The 20,032-nt window shown below is 42.5% G+C and overlaps 1 protein-coding gene across 5 annotated transcripts in view; it reads left to right on the top strand.

Annotated features, from left to right (window-relative positions):
• LOC311498203 (unconventional myosin-Ic-like) overlaps window positions 1–13,764 on the top strand; it is a 58,657-nt gene extending 44,893 nt beyond the window's left edge. For all 5 annotated transcript variants that reach the window (XM_084558685.1, XM_084558684.1, XM_084558687.1 and 2 more), the window contains 25 exons: window positions 317–427; window positions 1,529–1,600; window positions 1,794–1,913; window positions 2,340–2,413; window positions 2,675–2,780; window positions 3,946–4,026; window positions 5,316–5,407; window positions 5,545–5,639; window positions 6,253–6,299; window positions 6,405–6,485; window positions 6,938–7,043; window positions 7,921–8,038; window positions 8,965–9,078; window positions 9,231–9,307; window positions 9,403–9,471; window positions 9,583–9,667; window positions 9,761–9,920; window positions 10,145–10,228; window positions 10,340–10,433; window positions 10,528–10,583; window positions 10,665–10,800; window positions 11,088–11,158; window positions 11,250–11,347; window positions 11,484–11,583; window positions 12,277–13,764. In XM_084558685.1, the coding sequence (XP_084414811.1) occupies window positions 317–427; window positions 1,529–1,600; window positions 1,794–1,913; window positions 2,340–2,413; window positions 2,675–2,780; window positions 3,946–4,026; window positions 5,316–5,407; window positions 5,545–5,639; window positions 6,253–6,299; window positions 6,405–6,485; window positions 6,938–7,043; window positions 7,921–8,038; window positions 8,965–9,078; window positions 9,231–9,307; window positions 9,403–9,471; window positions 9,583–9,667; window positions 9,761–9,920; window positions 10,145–10,228; window positions 10,340–10,433; window positions 10,528–10,583; window positions 10,665–10,800; window positions 11,088–11,158; window positions 11,250–11,347; window positions 11,484–11,583; window positions 12,277–12,303 (2,274 nt within the window). In that variant the 3' untranslated portion in view covers window positions 12,304–13,764. The remainder of the gene's footprint in view (window positions 1–316; window positions 428–1,528; window positions 1,601–1,793; window positions 1,914–2,339; window positions 2,414–2,674; window positions 2,781–3,945; window positions 4,027–5,315; window positions 5,408–5,544; window positions 5,640–6,252; window positions 6,300–6,404; window positions 6,486–6,937; window positions 7,044–7,920; window positions 8,039–8,964; window positions 9,079–9,230; window positions 9,308–9,402; window positions 9,472–9,582; window positions 9,668–9,760; window positions 9,921–10,144; window positions 10,229–10,339; window positions 10,434–10,527; window positions 10,584–10,664; window positions 10,801–11,087; window positions 11,159–11,249; window positions 11,348–11,483; window positions 11,584–12,276) is intronic.
• Window positions 13,765–20,032: the final 6,268 nt, after the last annotated feature.

Raw genomic sequence — 20,032 nt, 5'->3', positions numbered from 1 at the left:
ACAGTGTGGGAGTCTTCCTACATCTTCTTGAGTCCGGGCTTGCTTCCAGAGCTCTTGTAGATCTCAGAGTGAAGAACAGGTGTGAGAGTGTAATACTTGCTGTGCAGATTACTTCATTCCTGTCCTGTTCAAATCTTAACCTGATTTCCATCAAAGCCACACTTATCAGTGGAGTCGCTCATAAAGATATCCTCTGCAGTAAATTTTCTTATCTTGCCGCAGCCTCTCATCTTTTTTTTTACCTTTGTTCTCTTTCTGCCCTTCTCATTTTTTATCTATTTATTTTTTAACTCCCTTCGCCTCCCTCTCTGTGTAGGAGTTGCTGAACATAATCGCCAGTGTGCTTCACCTTGGCAACGTGCAGTACGGCAGCGAAGAAGGCAATGCATGCATCACTTCTGACACACAGATAAAGTACCTGGCCAGGGTAAGACACTGCACCTGCACCACCTGCACAACAGGTTCATAAACATTCCTGGGAGAGGATTAAGATGATAAAAGGCCTGGACCCGTATTTGGTTGATAGTTAAACTAAGACTAGGACTGGGACTTGGTCACTTTTAGTGTATGACATGGTATCATACACTAAAAGTGATTACTTCCAGGAGAAAGTTGAGATTTCATGACGATCAAAAGCCACAAAGAAGCCACAGCAGGGAAAGCACAATGATGGCTCAGCTCCACAAGGCCCCATATTTGTGCATGTGATGGTTCACTGTCATGTTTTGGGAGATGCAGTTAACGTGAGGTGTCTATTCTTCCGTGGGAAGTGGAGGCGAGATTGTAACTGTCAGCTTTAACACCTGTCAGCAGTATAATGCTTGCTACCATGAGCCTCAAGGGAGGTTTATTGTTGCTTGACAACGCTGTCAGCTGCTCCGTGTCCTGGAAGACTTGTTTATTTTATTGGGACTCTGAACCATTGAATACCCTTATGCTTACCTTAGTGTAAAGTCAAGATGTCTGAAGTGAAAATGCGCTATTGTGATGACGTAATGTAGGTTTATGACAATTTATTTTTTATTTTTTTTGTCTTGCCACATCATTGACACAACCTGTCACGTTTCAAAATGTGTGAATTGAACTTGATTTGAACCAGATGTTACTGGAAACTATTCATTATATAAATTTGGATATTTTCAAACAGTTCAGATATTTAGGTCAGTTTAGACAAATTTCAAATCTTGGACTAGTGTCCGCTAACACTTAAAAAGACAGAAGCTGGTCTGGCAGGCATTCATGAATGTTTTGTGTTTATATTTCAACCACTTGTGTATAAATGCTAAGTGATATCCAATTTAATGGTCTCCACGCTGCTTCAGAAAAATAAAAATACGTGACACTTTTCATAGACAAAGCCCTCACTTATTTCTGCCTCAGTCTTCTAAGTTAATGTCAGACACAATCAACAGATACCATACTAGCATGTCACTGCTGCTGACTAGCATGACGTCATTCTGTTTACTGGCAGTGATGTATTTGTGACTGGTGTGCCGCGGTGCGTGCTAACGCTGTTGTGATTTTCCAGTTGTTAGGAGTGAATGGGTCTGTGCTGACTGAGGCACTCACACACAAGAAGATAATTGCTAAGGGAGAGGAGGTAGGTCTGGATACAGTCTCTCTTTGTGCGATAAGCATTTGTAAACAAAGCTTTCCTGTTTGTGTAATGTCTGGTGTGCTCCAGTGTAATAATACTGCAACTTGTGTAACTGTCTGCTGAACTTGGTCTGACGTTGCCTCTCGCTGCTCGGCTCTCACCTTCCTGTTTCTGCGTCTGCGTGATTCTCCGTCAGCTGGTGAGTCCGCTGAACCTGGAGCAGGCCTCGTCGGCTCGGGATGCTTTGTCCAAGGCGGTGTATGGACGCACCTTCACCTGGCTCGTTAACAAGATCAACGCTTCTCTGGCATACAAGGTACACACACACACACCTTGAGATGACACATGGTGATCTACGTTCACTGGATGTGTAATTGCCTTACACTGCATCTAACAAAAGTTAAGCAACCATCACCCAACACTGTGGTGCAGAGCATGCTGAAGCCTCCCCTTCATTTTATTGCCACACAGCGCCACCTAGTGGACATGCAAACTAGGTGAACATGACAGAATATTGATACTTAACCGTGGTGGCATTTATTATATCCTGTTATAAACAGTCCTGAATACACAGCCACACATAGTCATTCAGTAAAGCCTGAACTGCAGTGCACATTTCATTTCTCTATTTAATTTTGAAAACTGTTTTTTAAATATATTAAAATGTCTTAAAACTCCTGGTAAACCAGAGCTTCCCTTTCACACAGATCTAAAACTCAGTTTTGTTCTGTTTCTTTAACAGGATGACTCTTCCAAGAATTACTCTGTCATTGGCCTGCTGGACATCTATGGCTTTGAGGTCTTCCAGCACAACAGGTAAGCTTGGTGTTACAGAAAAAAACATGTTGACAAAATTAGTTGTAGGACTACACAATTGCACGGATAGATATTTTTTTCCCTCTGTGTGTCAGTTAAAACATATTCAAATGGCTTTTTACCGCCAGGCTACTTCACCAAAGCTATCTCCTTTTTTTTTTAGTTGTTTATTTCTTCTACTTCCATTATAAGCAACTCAAAAAGTCAGACACTCAAAGTGCACTATCAGCCCGTTATGTTAATAACTTTGCTTTGTTGCAGCTTTGAGCAGTTCTGCATCAACTACTGTAACGAGAAGCTGCAGCAGCTCTTCATTGAGCTCACCCTCAAGTCGGAGCAGGACGAATACGAGGCTGAAGGCATCACGGTCAGTGTGGCCCCCCCTTCTCATTTTGCGTGAAAACCATTTCTTAAGCTGTTGCATATGCATATATTCAACATGGCCGTCAGGGTTTATGGATTTTTGTGAAGGATCATTACAGAAATAGAAAGACAGTCCCTTAGTTTCTCTCTTCTCTTCTCTTTACTTTCCCCCCTCTCGCTGTGAAGGCCCAGCTCTGTGCACTTCTGTCCTCATCCTTAACGTTTTATCATATTTTCTTTTCACTTTCCATCGTCTCGCTCAGGGTTCAGGTTTGCGAAGTGCTCCTAATGTGATTGTGGTTGTTTTCCAAAGTGAAACTGATAATTTAATTTATCATCCTGCTGTTTCACTGAGACTTCTAACTCAAAGTAATTTACAGTAAGTGCTCATATTTTTAGAAGATGCTGCCCCATCAGAAGTGATGCCTTTAACCCTGCTATTGTTAGAGTTACAGGGTTTATTTATTCACTGATGAAATTTTAAACCTCTTAGGTAAATTACGTGTCAGAACAGGTCTCCATAAAGAGATGATTCAAGATCTTTGTCTTATTTTTTTTTCCTCAGCTGCCCCCCTCCCTTATTTTTCATTGCGCTTTTTTTTTATTATTTTGTTTTGCTTCGTTGGAACAAGGGCCTCTTGTTTTCAGTCTAATATAAATGCACAAAGAGCAGACCAGTTGTGGGAGAAGCTTGGGCTCACCTCTCAAAGAGCCCATTATCATGTGACATCATGACTGTGGGCCGTTCTGCCCGTCGTCTCTGTGGAAATTATGAGACCGTTAGAGCTAACAGACCTGACACCGCGGCACTCGGCCTGTGGATGTCTGTGTTCACATGTGTGTCCATGTACAAGTGGGTGAGTGGTGTGTCTGTCTGCCGGGATTCCTGGGATTCTCCAGATGACTGAATTCATTAAACGATGATGGTGTAACTGCTGTCCGTCTTCACGAAAGGAAACCTCCAAAGTGAACATTCAGTCTTATTCTTTTGATATTAATATTGGTAAATTTAAGCACAATACATTGTGGCTCCAGGTCGGTGTTGTCACTTTGACACCGATTAACTTATGGTTTTCACGTCTGGCCCAGCAGGTTTTTCAACAGTGTGGCAGCTGAGGTTAGTTCTTTCACCTGATGTCTTACTTACGGTAGCATTTGTGTCTTTCCAGTGGGAGCCGGTGCAGTATTTCAACAACAAGATCATCTGTGACCTGGTGGAGGAGAAGTTCAAAGGCATCATCTCCATCCTGGTGAGGTGACACTCTGTACCACGTCTCTTTCAGAGCTTAAGATGACCAGAAAACAAACTATAGTTACATTTACTCTGGAATATGATCTCTGTCCAAATATTAGAACTTGTACACTCAACTGAGCCGGTTAAATAGATTCTAGATTCATGATTCTTGAGTCGTCTTTGATGGCCGGTTATATGAACCGAATCTTTTTTTCCACCGCTACTAAATATTAATTAAAAATTAATGAAAATTAAATGCTATTAAATACGTCAATGTTATCATTTAAAAAAATAAATAAAGTGACGGGTAAAAATGGGTTGTGACGGGATTTTTATGACCCTGTCAGTCAAAATGACAGACAACGAAAAAGTCTAGCGCAACCTCTGATCAAGAGGTACACGGCAGCAATGCCGTACGACAAAACGTCAAAGCGATGTAAAGAAATAACGGATGCAGTTTAGCACAGTTGAGAAGTCTGGGTAGAATAGGTTAAAAAAACGAATCAATAATTATCGATATCGACTGATATGAAACACTTATATCGTGATGCATTTTTCAGCCATATCGCCCAGCCCTAATACAAAGATCAGGTGACCTAGTAAAGTCATAGTTCCACATTTTAAGGGGGTTTCATACAAGCAGCAGAGACTCAGTAGTCAGCAAATAACCTTAGAAAACAGCAAAGTTTTACAGTTTCTATATAAATAAAACTAAGTAGATTATGTTAAGGTAAGCTACACTAAGTGTCTCCTTGCTCCCGCTTTACGTTCACTGTACATACAGTCTCAGCAACAAGGGCAGACCTGACACTGATAAAGGTATACATGATATGTTAATACTAAAGCAGACTCTTGTCTGATTTGTTTGCGTATAAATTCCACTTTAAATTTTGGCTAGAAATAGAAATGTAACCAATCTCTATAAAGGCTTTAAAAATCATAATGCAGAGAAGTTGGGTGTAGTGTTTTAACCCTGAGTAGTGGCTGCAGGTTTTCCTCTCAGGCTGCACATGTACAGGCTTCAGCTTGTACAGAGCACTCAACGCTCCACTGGCTCACACTGATTGAAATCTGCATTTTTATCAGCTCCTCTCAGGTCGTATTTGGGTTTCTGCTGCTGGGCACTCAGAGGATAGGGTTGAGCGAAAATATAGTGAGAAAATACTGTAGTTCATGCAAGAAGTATGAAAGAAATAGGGAGAGGAGGGCATGTTCAAACTGATAGAGGGGCATATCAGGGTAATAGAAATGTGTTTTCCTTCTGTTAGATTTTGGCTGATTACTCTTTCTGTCCACCTATCTCAGGATGAGGAGTGTCTGAGGCCCGGAGACGCCAGTGACTTCACCTTCCTAGAGAAGCTGGAGGACACTGTGGGAGGACACGCACACTTTGTCACGTTAGTTTCACATTAACTCTTCTCTACTGCAGCTCGTGTACTCAGTACTTAGAACTTTAGCTGTTTGCTTGCTCTACCAGACTGTGAAGTATTGAATATGTCTTTGGTCCATTTACTGATGAACTGTTTCCCTGCAGTCACAAGCTGGCTGATGGAAAGACCCGGAAGGTAATGGGCCGTGAGGAGTTCAGACTGCTGCACTACGCTGGAGAAGTCAACTACAACGTCAACGGTGTGTGTGTGTGTGGGTGTGTGTGTGTAATGCTGTGAACAGTGTCAACATCAAAATAGTGGCATTTCTTTTTCTAAGTGGAAACAAACACATGTGTCTTAGCAGCCTTCTAGGTGTTTCTAGGTGTTTGGTGTTGTTTTTGTGAGGTCGTTACTATAAGGTTTGTACTATGAGTTACTATGAGTAAAAGAGGGTTTTAAAACAATGAAAGGAAGGCTGGTTGCAAATTGAGAAGTTCATGTTAAAGTTCAACAAAATATGCTGTAAATTTTCCATGACTGATATCACAGCCGACCTGGCTGTTGGAGACGGTGTTGGGTTTACAAAACACATTGAACAGATCCTCGTCCAAAAAGAAAACGGCAATAAAAAAAAACAAAAAAAAACAGCAACACTGATGCTACATAAACAGACTCAGTGAATGGAAACAGGGCAACATAGAGGAAGTGTCACATCTGCATTAACATCATCCGCAACTAATGAAACAGATAAAATACACTGTTTAACACAATCCTGTGTCAGAAGAATGGACAAACTGTGTCCTGTAGTGAAAAACTTTTGAAATTAATATAATTAGACTTGTAATAGTAAAACTTCCTCTTTTCTCGTTCAGGATTTTTGGACAAGAACAACGATCTTCTCTTCAGGAACTTAAAGGAGGTGAGACTAAGTGTACATGAAAAGAGAAGAGAATGAACTGGGACTTTTTTTTTTTTTTTAAAAGTGTAAAGTCGGAGGTTAAAATGTTTTTGTGTGTGTCTGCAGGTTATGTGTATGTCAGAGAACACGATCCTGACGCAGTGCTTTGACAGGGAAGAGCTGAGCGACAAGAAACGTCCCGACACGGTGAGATGCCTTAGTGTGTGTGTGTTCTGAGGTTTTCTCTGCTGGTTTTCCGCACACTACATCGTACCCTGCTGCATCCCAGCATACTTTCCCACAAATAAACAAACAGCGATGTGTTCCCCTTCCCAGCGTTGAGTGGGCTGCTTGATGGGGATTCTCTGCGGCCGCCCGCTCACTTAGGAATGCCCTGACACTTGCATGCCCTGCATATACACTCACTTGAACAGGGTCCTGTCACAGGCTGCAGTCAGAGAGCCAGTCCTCCACACTGGGCCCAGTGTTCAGACTCCACTGGACTGTCTGTCACATCTGTTTACGTAGCTCGTCATCTCAGCCGTCCTCTCTTCACCTCTTCGGTTTTGCTACACTCTCGGTACCCTTCGGCATCCTCTTGCCTTCATCTCTCCATCCCTTCCTAACCGGTTTTTATCCGTTGGTGTCTGCCCTTCCAGGCGGCCACACAATTCAAAGCCAGTCTGGCGAAACTCATGGAGATCCTCATGTCTAAGGAGCCGTCGTACGTTCGCTGCATCAAGCCCAATGACTCCAAGCAAGCAGGTACGCTCTCTTTTTTTGGTTCATATGGTACTAGATAGCAGTACTTACTCTGTCAGATATTGTTGTTGTTTTCAGGCTGAAGTGAAGTTTCCTTGTTGTACAAATTGTTATATGTAAAACCCAAACTTCAGAAACCAGAAACATCTGATCTCAAGACCGTTCAGTCATGGTAATCACTAGAGAGTTAGAGTTATTTGAACATCCTCGATTATCAAAATGTCTCTTAATATTCTTGGGGATAATCTAAAGGCAGTGTCCTAATATATCAGAAGATTTGTTTGATGCAGTTGATGTTCTAAAAACTAATTGTTAATTTTAATCATCAGGAAATACTCGTTAAAATTAAAATGAAAATCTGAATGTATGTATAATATATTCTGATTAAATATTTCAGTGTTGTACATCAGTTTGGTATTTTGTAGCTGTTAATTTTCTCAATTTGATTGAAATGGTTTTGGCTGTTATTTGTTTCCATGTACTAATCTTTTTGTGAGGAGTCAAGTCAGCTTTATGTAAGAGTTCCTGTAAACACAGTAGAGCAGCTTAGCAGGATCAGCGAGCTAATATTTTTCCCCACAAACACCATGTTAATCCTGAGCTTTCACTTATTCCAGCCCAAACTGTTTGTTTTCAGCTGCATCAGTAGCCGTAGTGTGACTCTCCGTGTGGTCGTCAGTATATCGGGCCGGGCCTTTGTTTCTGACCACAGTTGGCCTTTTGTTAGTTTCACACTGTTTCTCTGTCCTTTGCCTCCTACTCCTGCTGCTTAGCATTTACTGGTTTTCTCCGGTTCATTTTGCACAGCGGGCGTTTGCATTTTTTTTTTTTTTTCTCTCTGTGAGATTTGACCCCGTTCTCCCCATCTTCCCTGTCCCAGGTCGATTTGACGAGGTGTTGATCCGTCACCAGGTCAAGTATCTGGGACTGATGGAGAATCTGAGAGTGAGGAGAGCCGGCTTTGCTTACAGGCGGCGCTACGAGGTCTTCCTACAGAGGTGATCAGCCACACGTCTTTTTTTTTTTTTCCTTCTAATAAGGCGTCAAACATAATCACATTCTGTATATTCACATTTTTTTATGCAGTAAACAGCCAATGAACACCAACTGCCATTCTGTTAAAGCAGTGATGCACAAATTGGATTTGGCGGCATTCAAATCCACATGATCTAACCGCCACCCACCAAACTAATTATTTGAAACACATGACGTGTAGCCAGTTGTATATTATAAGCCGGCCCCAGGGGCTATTATTTTGAACTATTGGCTGGTTCCCAAGATAATCATAACACTGGGATAATTTGACCACAGTATGAATAAGCCCAGATGCAACAACGTTCGGTTACTCATCTTGATGTAAAAAGACGGTTTCATTTTCGGTCCCATCCTCTCAAAATGCCCTGAGCAAGAGATTAACCCCTAGTAGCTTAGGCATTACTCTCTGTAACACTGGCAGGTTTATTACTGGGCTGTAAATCTAAAATAAATATCTGTAGTGGAGCATGCCCTTCAGTTTCCAGAAGCCCAAAGGGACATAAAAGTCCTTATTTTGTCTGAGATACAGCTGAAATCCTTACATAAGATGAAGCAAAGCAGCTAAGCCTCACTCATCAACGGCTGTAACCAGAAATAATTTGGTATTTTTGAAATATTTAAAATGTAATTAATTATCAGAATCGTTGTAGCTCTCAGTCTGAGCTGCTTCCAGGACTCTTTCCACCAGCTCCTCTAGCTAACTCCACCTTAATATGCAGTGATGTCGGTACAGAACTTGTCTCGTCCCCTGATCTCTCAGAGTGGTGGGGATTTTACCTGGGGCTTTCAGTTGCAGAATGTTCTCTCAAACATTTAGGCTTCGTTTCCATATAACTATTCTAATCTTTCTCATAGTTGTTTATCTTCTGTTTTTCTTGCGTCTGTTCAGGTACAAGTCTCTGTGTCCAGACACGTGGCCTAACTGGGAGGGGAAGCTGTCAGAAGGAGTGTCCACTCTGGTCAAACATCTGGGATACAAGCCTGAGGAGTACAAGCTGGGCAGGTCAGCAAACACACCCACACACGTCAGATAATTCTTGAAAGTTTCTCTTTGCCTTGACTCCGACTTGGCCTTCATTATTTTTGTAAAGCACTCTGATTTGTAATGTTGCTTAAAATGTCTTCGACTGAATGTCTTTTCTTTTTTCCAAACAGGTCCAAAATCTTCATCCGTTTCCCAAAGACCTTGTTTGCCACCGAGGATGCGCTGGAGACCAGGAAACACAGCCTTGGTGAGAGTCATGACACAACGTCAGACTGTTTGTGCCTTACTGTTTATTTTAAACAGCTGTTGTTCAACTGTCTGTCGCTATTCGTCACCGCACAGCCACCAAGCTACAGGCAGGATGGAGAGGCTACAGCCAGAAGGCTAAATACCAAAAACTCAGACGCTCAGGTGAGGAAGCACTGGCTCACTCTCATCTGACGTATGTAAAACAAAAAAAACAAATTGCAACAATTAGTCAAATGTATTTGTTTAAGTGTATTTGCTTGCCGTCCCTTGCAGCTATTGCGATCCAGGCGTGGTGGAGGGGGATCCTGGCCAGGAGGAGGGCCCAGCGCAGACGACAGGCGGCTAATACTATACGCAGGTACACACCAGCAGATGGCTTTTCACATTTCATACACTACCACGATGTGGTGTAGATTGTGCTGCTTTATTCATTCCCTTGTCTCACCCTCAGGTTTATCAAAGGCTTCATCTACCGCCACAAGGAGCGCTGTCCAGAGAACGAGTACTTCCTGGATTATGTGCGCTACTCCTTCCTCATGAACCTGCATAGGAACCTGCCCAAGAACGTCCTGGACAAGAGCTGGCCCACTCCTCCAGCTGCTCTCACTGAGGTGGGAATTTGAAGTATTTTTTTAATTGATGTTCATTGATATTGATATTCACATTAAATTTAAACTATCGTGGGACACCAGTGGAAAGATTATATAAGGAATTTTAAGGAAGTTTCAAAGGGGTGAACGTAATATAACTTATTTTATGTTCTTGACATTAATCGTACGCTTACATATCCAGTGAGGGAAGTAGTGATGTGAAAACACTCTGTCCTTGTCTACAGGCATCAGAGCATTTGCGTAAGCTGTGCATGCAGAACATGGTGTGGAGCTACTGCAAGAAGATCAGTCCTGAGTGGAAACATCAGGTGAGAACTGTCTCCTCGTCAGTCAAAACGCGCTGTCTGTCACCTGGTCATCAGTTTACCTGTTTGCTGCTTCGCCCATGTAATTCACTGTCATCAAACCTGTTTGAGTAGATGGAGCAGAAGATGATCGCCAGTGAGATCTTCAAGGACAAGAAGGACAACTACCCACAGAGCGTGCCCAAACTGTTTGTCAGCACAAGGCTCAGTAAGGCTCCCACATCTTACCTGTACCAAAAAAAATCCTCTCCTCTCCTCGTGATTAAGGCTTTAAATAATTTGCTGGTATGCTTGTTGTTCAGATGGTGAGGAGATCAACCCCAAGGTGCTGCAGGCTCTTGGCAGTGAAAAGATGAAGGTTAGTGAAGCCAAAGGAACTGCGAGCGTCTGTGAGTTGAACATCAACAGTGTGCTGACCTCCGTTCCTCTCTATTCCCAGTATGCAGTGCCAGTCACCAAGTACGACAGGAAGGGCTACAAGGCCCGCACCCGTCAGCTGCTGCTGACCGGCAACAGTGCTGTTATCGCAGAGGAGGGAAAGCTCAAACAGCGCATCGACTACGGAGCTCTGAAAGGTCAGTGGTCAACGCAGTGACACTGTTGGAGTTAAGGCTGTTATTGCATTGTTATTTTAAATATGGAGTTTTAATTATCCCACTAAAACTATGACCGACATTTATTCTCTTTAAGTCTTGAAATCTACTTTGTTTCGAGCCATATATTAATAATAATGATAAATTGATATTGTATCTTTCAAATGAAGGTCGATGTGAATCAGAAAACGCAGCCCTATTTACCATCAAAGCTGGAGTCGCTTTGAAGCTGCTCTTCTAAAATCATTTGAACTGTCCTTCCTCTGCAGGCATTTCAGTCAGCTCCCTCAGCGATGGCTTGTTCGTTCTCCACGTGCCCAGTGAAGACAACAAACAAAAGGTGAAGCCCCTTGGAGTGTAGTTTCACCATAACACAATGGTCATGTAGTTTAGTGTGTGAGTTTTCACCGGGCCTGATCGTTTCCTCTCAGGGAGACGTGGTTCTGCAAAGCGACCATGTGATCGAGACCTTGACCAAGATTGCCATCTGTGCCGAGAAAATCAACAGCATCAACATCAACCAGGGCAGGTGAGCGGCAGAACAGCACAGACACAGAGAAACATCTTGTGAGCGTGTGACTGTCACACATTCGGTTAAACCTCACTGCGTTTAATGTGTGTGTGGATCAGTAGCTCAGACTAACTGTCCCTCTGTTTCCCTGCAGCATAAAGTTTACAGCGGGTCACGGGAAAGAGGGGATCATAGACTTCACTCCGGGATCAGAACTGCTGGTGGGCAAAGCCAAGAACGGACACTTGTGTGTGGTGAGTGGACTTCTTCAGCTACATTATGAAAGTACAGTTTACTGACCTGAGTGCTAATCCAGTCTGACGCAGCGCAAGAGCAGTTTATGAAATAGATCCAAAAATCTGTCCTGATTTTATGCAACATTTTTTGACAGTAGCATCTAATAGTTGAATATTTTCATATTAATAAACACTGAATTTATGTGTAATGTTAAAGTCCACACAAATTTTGGGTGTTTTTTAGCTCATTGTTTTGTTTTCAACATGAGTTATTTGGTCCGTCGAAGAAGCAAGATGCTTAGAGTTTTGCTGTTGGAGAATTTGTTGAGAATTATTATTATTATTATTATTATTATTATTATTAACTGGAACACGCTCTATAATGACGACCCAAATGGTTTCTGATGAGAACTGAGTCTGATAACACCATGCTACCATGCCAGTATATCAGTGTTGGGACTGAAGCTTGTTTCACTGCCCCCAAGTGGCCAAATATCTAATTGATGCAGCTTTAATATGTTTAAATTGTGTTGACATGAACATTTCAAGAGGAATTCTTCTCTGTTTTTTTGAGATGCTGATTAAAAAAACAATAAAATGTGTTTAGTGCTGATAAAAGACCATTTAGGTCACGTTATTTGTTGTAATATATGACTGCACTCCCCCTGCTGACCTCTGACCTGACATGTTCCTCCTCTGTTCTTCTTCCAGACTGCCCCCAGACTGAACTCCAGATGATGGCCATCCTGACCACACACACACACACCAGGACCTCTCCCATCCTCCAATCACACGACCGCAGACCCCGCTCTGCCTAAGCCAATCAGACGCCAGCTGTCACTACATGGGTGGCGCGTGCTTCCAATTAAACCAACAAAAGAAAAACAAATAAAAATCCAGCAAAACTAATTGATATATTTATGTTTATATATAATATTTTTGGGATTAATACTGTTGCTGTTTGAATATTCTGATTTTATATATGAGGCCAAGGAATAACAAATATTTTGGTGCATTTTTCTGGCACCGTGCGTGTTAATTGTGCTTTATCCGGGAACATGACCAAGATGAGGGAAGAGTTTGAACAATGAGAGGAATGGGATGGAAGTCAGGGTTAGCTGTTGCCTCTTTCTTTCCTGTTTATTTTCTCTGCTTGACCATTAGGCGTTATTGTCTTCCTGACACCGCTTTTCTATCCGGGGCAGATGGCTTGCTTTTGAAGTGTGAATGTGTCGAGATCAAGGCTGACAGCATGTAGGACAGCTGATGAGAGGTTCAGGGACAGAGAAGAGCAACTTTTCAGTCACGCGGTGATGCTTTGGTGCAAAACAAAAGGCTGTTAGTGTCAAGACCGAATGAACGGCTGGATGTACTACTGAATATATCTCCAAAAAGTCTGTGTGTTTGGTTGTGTGAGGAGGAAGCTGACCGCGAGGAAATCACTACAGCATACAGTGTGAATGCTGCCAAGAATGAACAAAGTATGTGAGACGTGAGTGAGGCAATGGCTAGAGACGGGCCAACAGGACGAAGAGAGGAAGCAGCAGCAGTCGTTTGCCTTGACGCCGGGTGCTTGTGCCTTTCCCCTTAACTTCTACCGAACAGCTCAGCAGCTCTTTATCCAAGTATGAAAACCATGACACTCAGCGCCAGAATGAGTCGAGTTAAGTGTAGATAGATGTGGACCAGCCCCAGCTCCACGTGGAGCATTTGTTTCCTCATCGCCTCAGCTTAGCTCTCCACGCTGTTCTACATCTGCTCTGCTTCTCCTGCCTCTCGTCTGTCTTAGAGAACCATAGTCTGATGGCTACAGTTTGACTAACATGAGTCCACTCAGCCAGAAGCTATGATAACCTTTTTTCTACCCATGAGACTGATGATAAAACTCAAACCTTAAAGCAGCCTAATGTGCATTAGCGGTAGTACTTCAAGGTTGAGTTTAGCTAAGATGCTAAAGGCCAAAAGCAGCGTTTTTTTGTTTTTGTTTTTTTTAATCGATGCTTTTTTTTAAGGACATATTCTGGACAAGTTCTCTTAATTTGATCTCTGGCTGTTAAATATCAAGCTGTATGCTCGCTTAGGTTTGTATTAAACTCCTCATATTTAGACCAACTGGTAAGGTTACTACTTACTTTTACTTTACGCTATCCCAATTTACCGTTTCCTGAATTCCCACGTTTTCTCATTTAACACCCCCCCCCCCCCCCCCCCCCCAAAAAAAAAGCTCACAAGTAGACTCCTCTGCAAGGATAGAAAACCTCCCAAAAGCTTAATGCGACACTGAAAATCTTTTTTTTTCCTCTTTCTTGGCATGGCAGGTGCAATATGCCGAGGCAGGACTGTACTGCTGCGCTTATTAGCCAAAGACCGTGTTGATTCACAGTGATTCTGTGTTGTATGATTAATATGATTTATTACTATGTCAGTGTAATGTTTCTGTTCCAGGAGGGAGATGTGTATGTACAGTGTGTGTTCTGTGTTAAAGAAAAGAAAAAAAAAAAAGAGAGCGAGCGATTCAAACCAAGTAACGGTTTGATGATGTGAAACTTTTGGTGTTTGTTTAACGCAAACTCGTTCATGTGCCTTTGTCGGATAGCAATACGAGACGTGTGTGGGAAGAGAAATACCTCTTTGGCTGTCGTTTTCTAAAGGCTCGTCCCTTCCCTCCCTCTGTGTATAAGCTTCACTCAAACCAAGTCCTACGTTTTCTGTTGATTTACAGATGCACTCCTGTCATCAGCCCTGACTTACTGTATGCACCAAACCGATGTATAATTCTGCCAACACACTAAAAATACAATGCTTAAGATCTAAAAAAAATAAATAAAATTTCAACAGTAAATACAAACTGATGAGTGTTTATTGCTTCCTTTGCTTCCAGCTCTGCTGCAAGTGTGCCCAATTTGGATTTGGTTAGATGCAGACAACAAATTCCCTGTATGTGGGTTCTTATATATGTGGTAAGCAACGCTGGTTTGACTTGATTTAATCAGGCAACATCACTGAGACCGAGATCACCTTTTAAAGGAGAGGATATGATACGATCGATAAAAAACAAATGAGGCCTTCTGAAGTTTTTCAGTGACTCACCTGGTGCCATTTACAGTTGTAGGGTAATTCATAGTGACCAGTAGAGGTGGTCATGGATTGATATTTATGTCAAAGGCAGATTGAATGTGAGTCATACCCTGGTCTGGAGCGTGAGGTGTAAATATAGACAACTGTTAGACTGTTAGGTAGAACAGCGGGACAGCAAACGAGTTAATTTAATGAAAGTAGTTTGAGATGATGCACCAGTCTAATGCTCAATCCATGTTCAGTTTCTATTTAAATACATTTTCAAATATTCTATTCAAGAAAATAAAAAGAAATAGAGAAAATATGCTTGTATGTGTGAGCATGTGGCAATGAATCCAATTTCGAAATCTCAGTATCAGCTGACAGAGGGCTGCTAATGTACCGTTTCACTGCGTGATCTGGAGGCTGCGTCCCATTTAGAGACTTTAGAGATGGTTTTGTAACCTTTTCCAGCCGGATGATCAACAACAACAAAGTCCCTTTGAGAGGTCTGACACGGTGAAGGTGGTCACAGTCCTCTGTGCCCTTTTTCTGATTGTTTTCTTCAGTTTTTTCTCAGGGTCACTCATAGATTATGTAACATGAACCAGTCTCGGGATATGACTGTGGCAGGGAATGACACAAGGAAAATGGTTTGCCTACACCAAAAGTCGCTAATCTTTGGCATGTCCAAAAGTAACCAGCTAACAACAAGGAACTTCTATCTATCACAGTGATACTACTACTAATTGTGGAGTTGTCAGTAGATTCAAACATAAACAAACTGGTATCCCATAGCAACAATAAGACCAGGGGGGTATTCCAGAAAGCAGGTTTACCGCTAACTCTGGGTATGTTAACCCAGAGTTAGCGGTAAACCTGGGATTTCAGTTCCAGAACGCTCAAATATGATCAGGCTATGTAAGTAACTATGGTAACATAGGCTCTGAACTTAACCTGGTAGGGGTAGGTTTTTGTTCAGGTTATGTTCGGGTATTTAAGTGCACGTTCAGCCAGGCTGCTGTTTCCACACTTGTCACACAATGACGTTTCCTTTTGAGGAAGATCCAATTGACATTGAAGCACAAATCATTGGGGCTATTCACCGTGAGAGGGTGATAAGACCACGACTTGATATCCTTTCTTTTCCTGATGAGTTTTTGCCAGAGCGCTACTGTTTTTCTGCGGAATCTTTAATTTATTTAAACAACATTCTCCATCCCCACATTTCGAACGTTACGCATCGTGGATTCGCTCATCGTAATTGTTGCGCGTGCGATAGCCTATTGCACAACATTGCAACGTTGCGCAATGAATTAGTTCCTGCTATTGAGGAGCAGATAGGAACACATTCAGCAACTTGACATCAGAGATGGTCAAAGAATGCGTGATGAAATCTGTCACAATCACTTCAACCAAAAAATAAAAATAAATGCACGTAAGACTGTTTCACACATTTATTTGCCCATTGCGTGTTTCATGGCCTGAAAAGAGAAAACACTTCATTATAGAGCAAATGTTCTGATCCAGTGTTCTCATGCACTGACAGAAAACATGAAGAAACTATGCTCTAGTCTCTGCACAGCATTTCTTTACCTTGATTCCTCCGTGACTGCTGATAATGTCTATTCATCCTCCTATTATTTATATGAACGGTAATATTGGCTATAAATGGGTCATTTTCGAACATGCAAGGCTACACAAATTAGACATAAGTGATTTAGGCGTGGGCCTATTAGGGTAAATACATTGTACTTGTTCATTTTGCTCCTCCTGGGAGGTTGAGGGCTCCGATGACGTGCCCCCAGGAATCCCCTCCATCATCGGACGTCCTCGATTGATACTGATCGCCAACTCCTCCACAGGGGTGAGGGGGGACACCGCTGGCCCAGAACCAGTCTTCCTCTCCTCTGCTTTCTTCCTATTGGCTTTGAAATGAATGTAACTTGTTGCAATATGGCAATTCAAGAATATAATACTGGATAAGTGATGTCTAAGATGATGCACCCAGATATATCTTACCAACTTGGACAATGTTTTTATATTTTGTTTTGACCTGCTGCCACGTTCTCTTGAGGGCGGTCGGGTTACATCTAATTAAAAATAATACAATATATGACAAGGTAGTCTATAGTATAAGAAAGTCTCATACAAAGCAGTTAATATGTAGCCTAATATCTACTGAATTATTGTGCTTCTGACACATTAATGTGCTATATCCTACTAAACTTACGCATTTACGCGGTCGGCAATTCTCTGCCAAGCAAGATCTCGTTCCTTGGCAGACGCGCAAGTATTGCTTTTTTCGTGATTATCGCTCTTTCCTCCTCGTACGCCTCGAGCAGAACTTGCTGCTCCGCTTCAGAAAAATAGGCTGCTCTGCGCTTTGCCATTTTTACTCATGGTTTCGACTCTCAATAGATGATGCCTTTATAACTTCGCCGTGATCGCGCACAACTCTAGGTTAAACAATCCGGGGTTGATTGAACTGATTGCAAACCGGTGTTTTGGAACCGACAGCTCGGGTTTAGTCGCCTCAGGTTCAGACAACCCAGAGGTTAAGTTTTATCTCAGTGTTTGTTAAACCTGCTTCCTGGAATACCCCCCAGGTGATAGAATGGCGTCACATTGGATGTCATGTGTATCCATGATGTCGTGTCATGTCACATGTGATGTCATATGTAGCTTTGTTCTAAAAGTCTTTGTCAGAAGCTTTAGACCCTGAACTAGAGCTCAGATAGACTCACACTCATTCGGTTTGGAGACAGAGTCACCGTGACGGTAGAGAGTACACTGAGACATCAACACTGCCAGTGTATTTAGAACTTCTAAGTTTGTCTCAACCCAAAGCGGTGAAACACTGTGATGGAGAAGCTCAAGGCCCAGCTGGAAAAGACCAGCGTGAAGCTGACCAAAGCTCAGAGCATCCTGCAGGTCCTTTAGGGAGAGAAGTCGGCCCTTCTAAGTGAAGTGAAGTCCCTGAGAAAACAGCTGGGCTCACAGCAGAACGGGGAGACTAAAAAGAAGCGCGTACGCTTTGTATTAGATACCTCAGAGGAGGACGTAAAGGAATGCAGACTCTCCTGTCTGCTGGAAATAAACCTGCAGAGAGAAGAAAACCAGAATCTCCTGACGGCTCTGAAGGAGGCTGGGCAGCAGCTGAAGGTTCAGCAGCTCCAGTGGCAGGAGGACAATGCTTCCCTCACCAAAAAGATGGAGACATCAGAGGCCTCTCATCTTGCCCAGCTGAGCAAAAAGGACAACAAAATCAAGAAGGCCATGAAGTTAGAGCTCGGTGCTCAAAAACAGATGAGCGCAGAGGCCAAAACTTCCTGTCTGCTGGAAATAAACCAGCAGAAAGACGAGAACCAGAAGCTCCTGACAGCTCTGAAGGAGGCTGAGCAGAAACTGGAGGTTCAGCAGCTCCGGTGGCAAGAAGAAAAATCTTCCCTCATTACTCAGACGGAAATATCAGAGGCCTCCCATCTTGCCCAGCTAGACAGCTGGAGAAAACCTCCCTGCTGGAAGAAATGGACAAATCCAGAGCTCTCCACGAGACTCAGCTTCAAGAGCGGCAGGACATCAACGCCAACCTTGCAGCCTCTTTAAAGAACATTGAACAGAGGATGGAGAGGTGCTGTACAGAGTGGCAAGAGGACAAGTCATCCCTCGTTCAGGCCACAGAAGACCTCAGGCAGATTCTTGAATCTAAGGAGCAGGAGTGGGAGACGACAGAGAGCTCCATGAGGTCCCTGTTCGAAGATCTGGAGAGCAAAATGAGCCAGAAGAAAAAGAAGAAATGGTACAGAAGACTATTCTTCTAATGCCCAGATCCAGATTTCAGAAAAGAAATAGAAAGAAATAAAAAAGAAAAAATAACTTCATGTTTGATGGATGTTTTAAATTTAAGGTTACGACTATGGTATAAGTGATAAAATGCTTTCAGTCAGTGGACAAGCACTGACGAATTTGAATTTGAACTGTACCGTAGCTGCAATGAAACTATTCATATTGAAACTTGTGCCTAAATTGTTCTAATCTATCATGTTGAAGTTATTTTACAATCTAGGTTTACAACAAACTATTAAAAATCTGAATTAAACACTTCAAAGTTTATACTTTAAACTAACTGCTCATGTTAGAACCTGATAGAGAGGTGTCACTAGAAACTGTTTTCAAATCAAACTATTGGCTGATGTTACTGCCTCTTCATTCTTATAGATTGTGTTCGGTATATTTTTATCATCGTACAAAAAAAGAGCAGAAACACCAAGAGACCAAGAGGATGTTTCAATAAGATGATAAAATCACTTCCTGGTTCTTGATGAAGACGTTACAGAGAGGAGAATAAAAGATAAGTTACAGTCCTCGGTACTTTTGACTTGAGTCACTTTGGATCTGAGTCAGAGGCTCTGTCTTAGGGACTCCCCTGAATCTACAGCACAGCCTTTTAATCTATCAGCAGTGGTGGAAACTTCATTCATTTACTTTAGTGTTAACTCTATCTGTGGGATAAAAATTGCTATGACGCAGAGAGGCAGACAACCATTCACACTCACACCCACGGCCAATTCAGAATCACCAATGAACCTAATGTGGTGGGAGGAAGCCGGAGTACCCAGAGAGAACCCACGAAGACACAGGGAGAACATGCAAACTCCACACAGAAAGGCCCCAGTCGGCCCATGGATTCGAACCCGGAGCCTTCTTGCTGTGAGGCATCAGTGCTAACCCGAAAACACCCGAGTGCACCTGAAAACTCACCAACAGGTAAACATTCAGTGTCCTAGCTTGAGGCGGCCGCTAGGTGTCGTCCTCGCTCCCCAGTCTCCTCAGTGTTTTCAGCCTCTTGTTTTCTCGACGGTGTGAACCCTCCTTTCCTGTATTTCTAGGAATTACACATGTGGCTTGAAGTTGAACGTAAACAGGTTGTCGACTCGCTTTTACAGGGTTGAGTAATGAAGCAGCTCATTTACTTTGCTGTGAGATCAGAACAAAGACTCCACTGGAGTTTTTTGTTTTCATTTCTGTTATTTAAGTGTGTCCCAAAAAAGTTCTTGATCACACAGACCAATGTAGCAGCAGTTTAGTGCTTTCATGGATTTGTAGGTGAGTTTTGTAACAGCTGCATAATAAACATAGTTCTACGTTGTCCTGTATAAGACACTGTTTTGTATCCAAGTTAAAGCTACCTTGTTTCCCGTAATTATCAGCTGTTGAGTGTGTGTCCAAACATCTATGAAACTGTTTTCCCTTCAATAGATTCTTCAGTATTGAGAGACAACGTATTAACATTGGGGCTCTCTGATTGGCTGTGGTCGCTGCCTTAGCTCATCCACGGGCCAATAGGGGGGCTCTCTTGTTTGTGCATCGCTGCCGAGCTCTTATAAAACGGCAGCAATGAGGGATG

Source organism: Chelon labrosus, assembly GCF_963514085.1.
Source record: "Chelon labrosus genome assembly, chromosome: 13".
NCBI lineage: Eukaryota > Metazoa > Chordata > Actinopteri > Mugiliformes > Mugilidae > Chelon > Chelon labrosus.
Note: the sequence above shows the minus strand (reverse complement) of the source record. Positions and strands in the feature narration are given on the sequence as shown.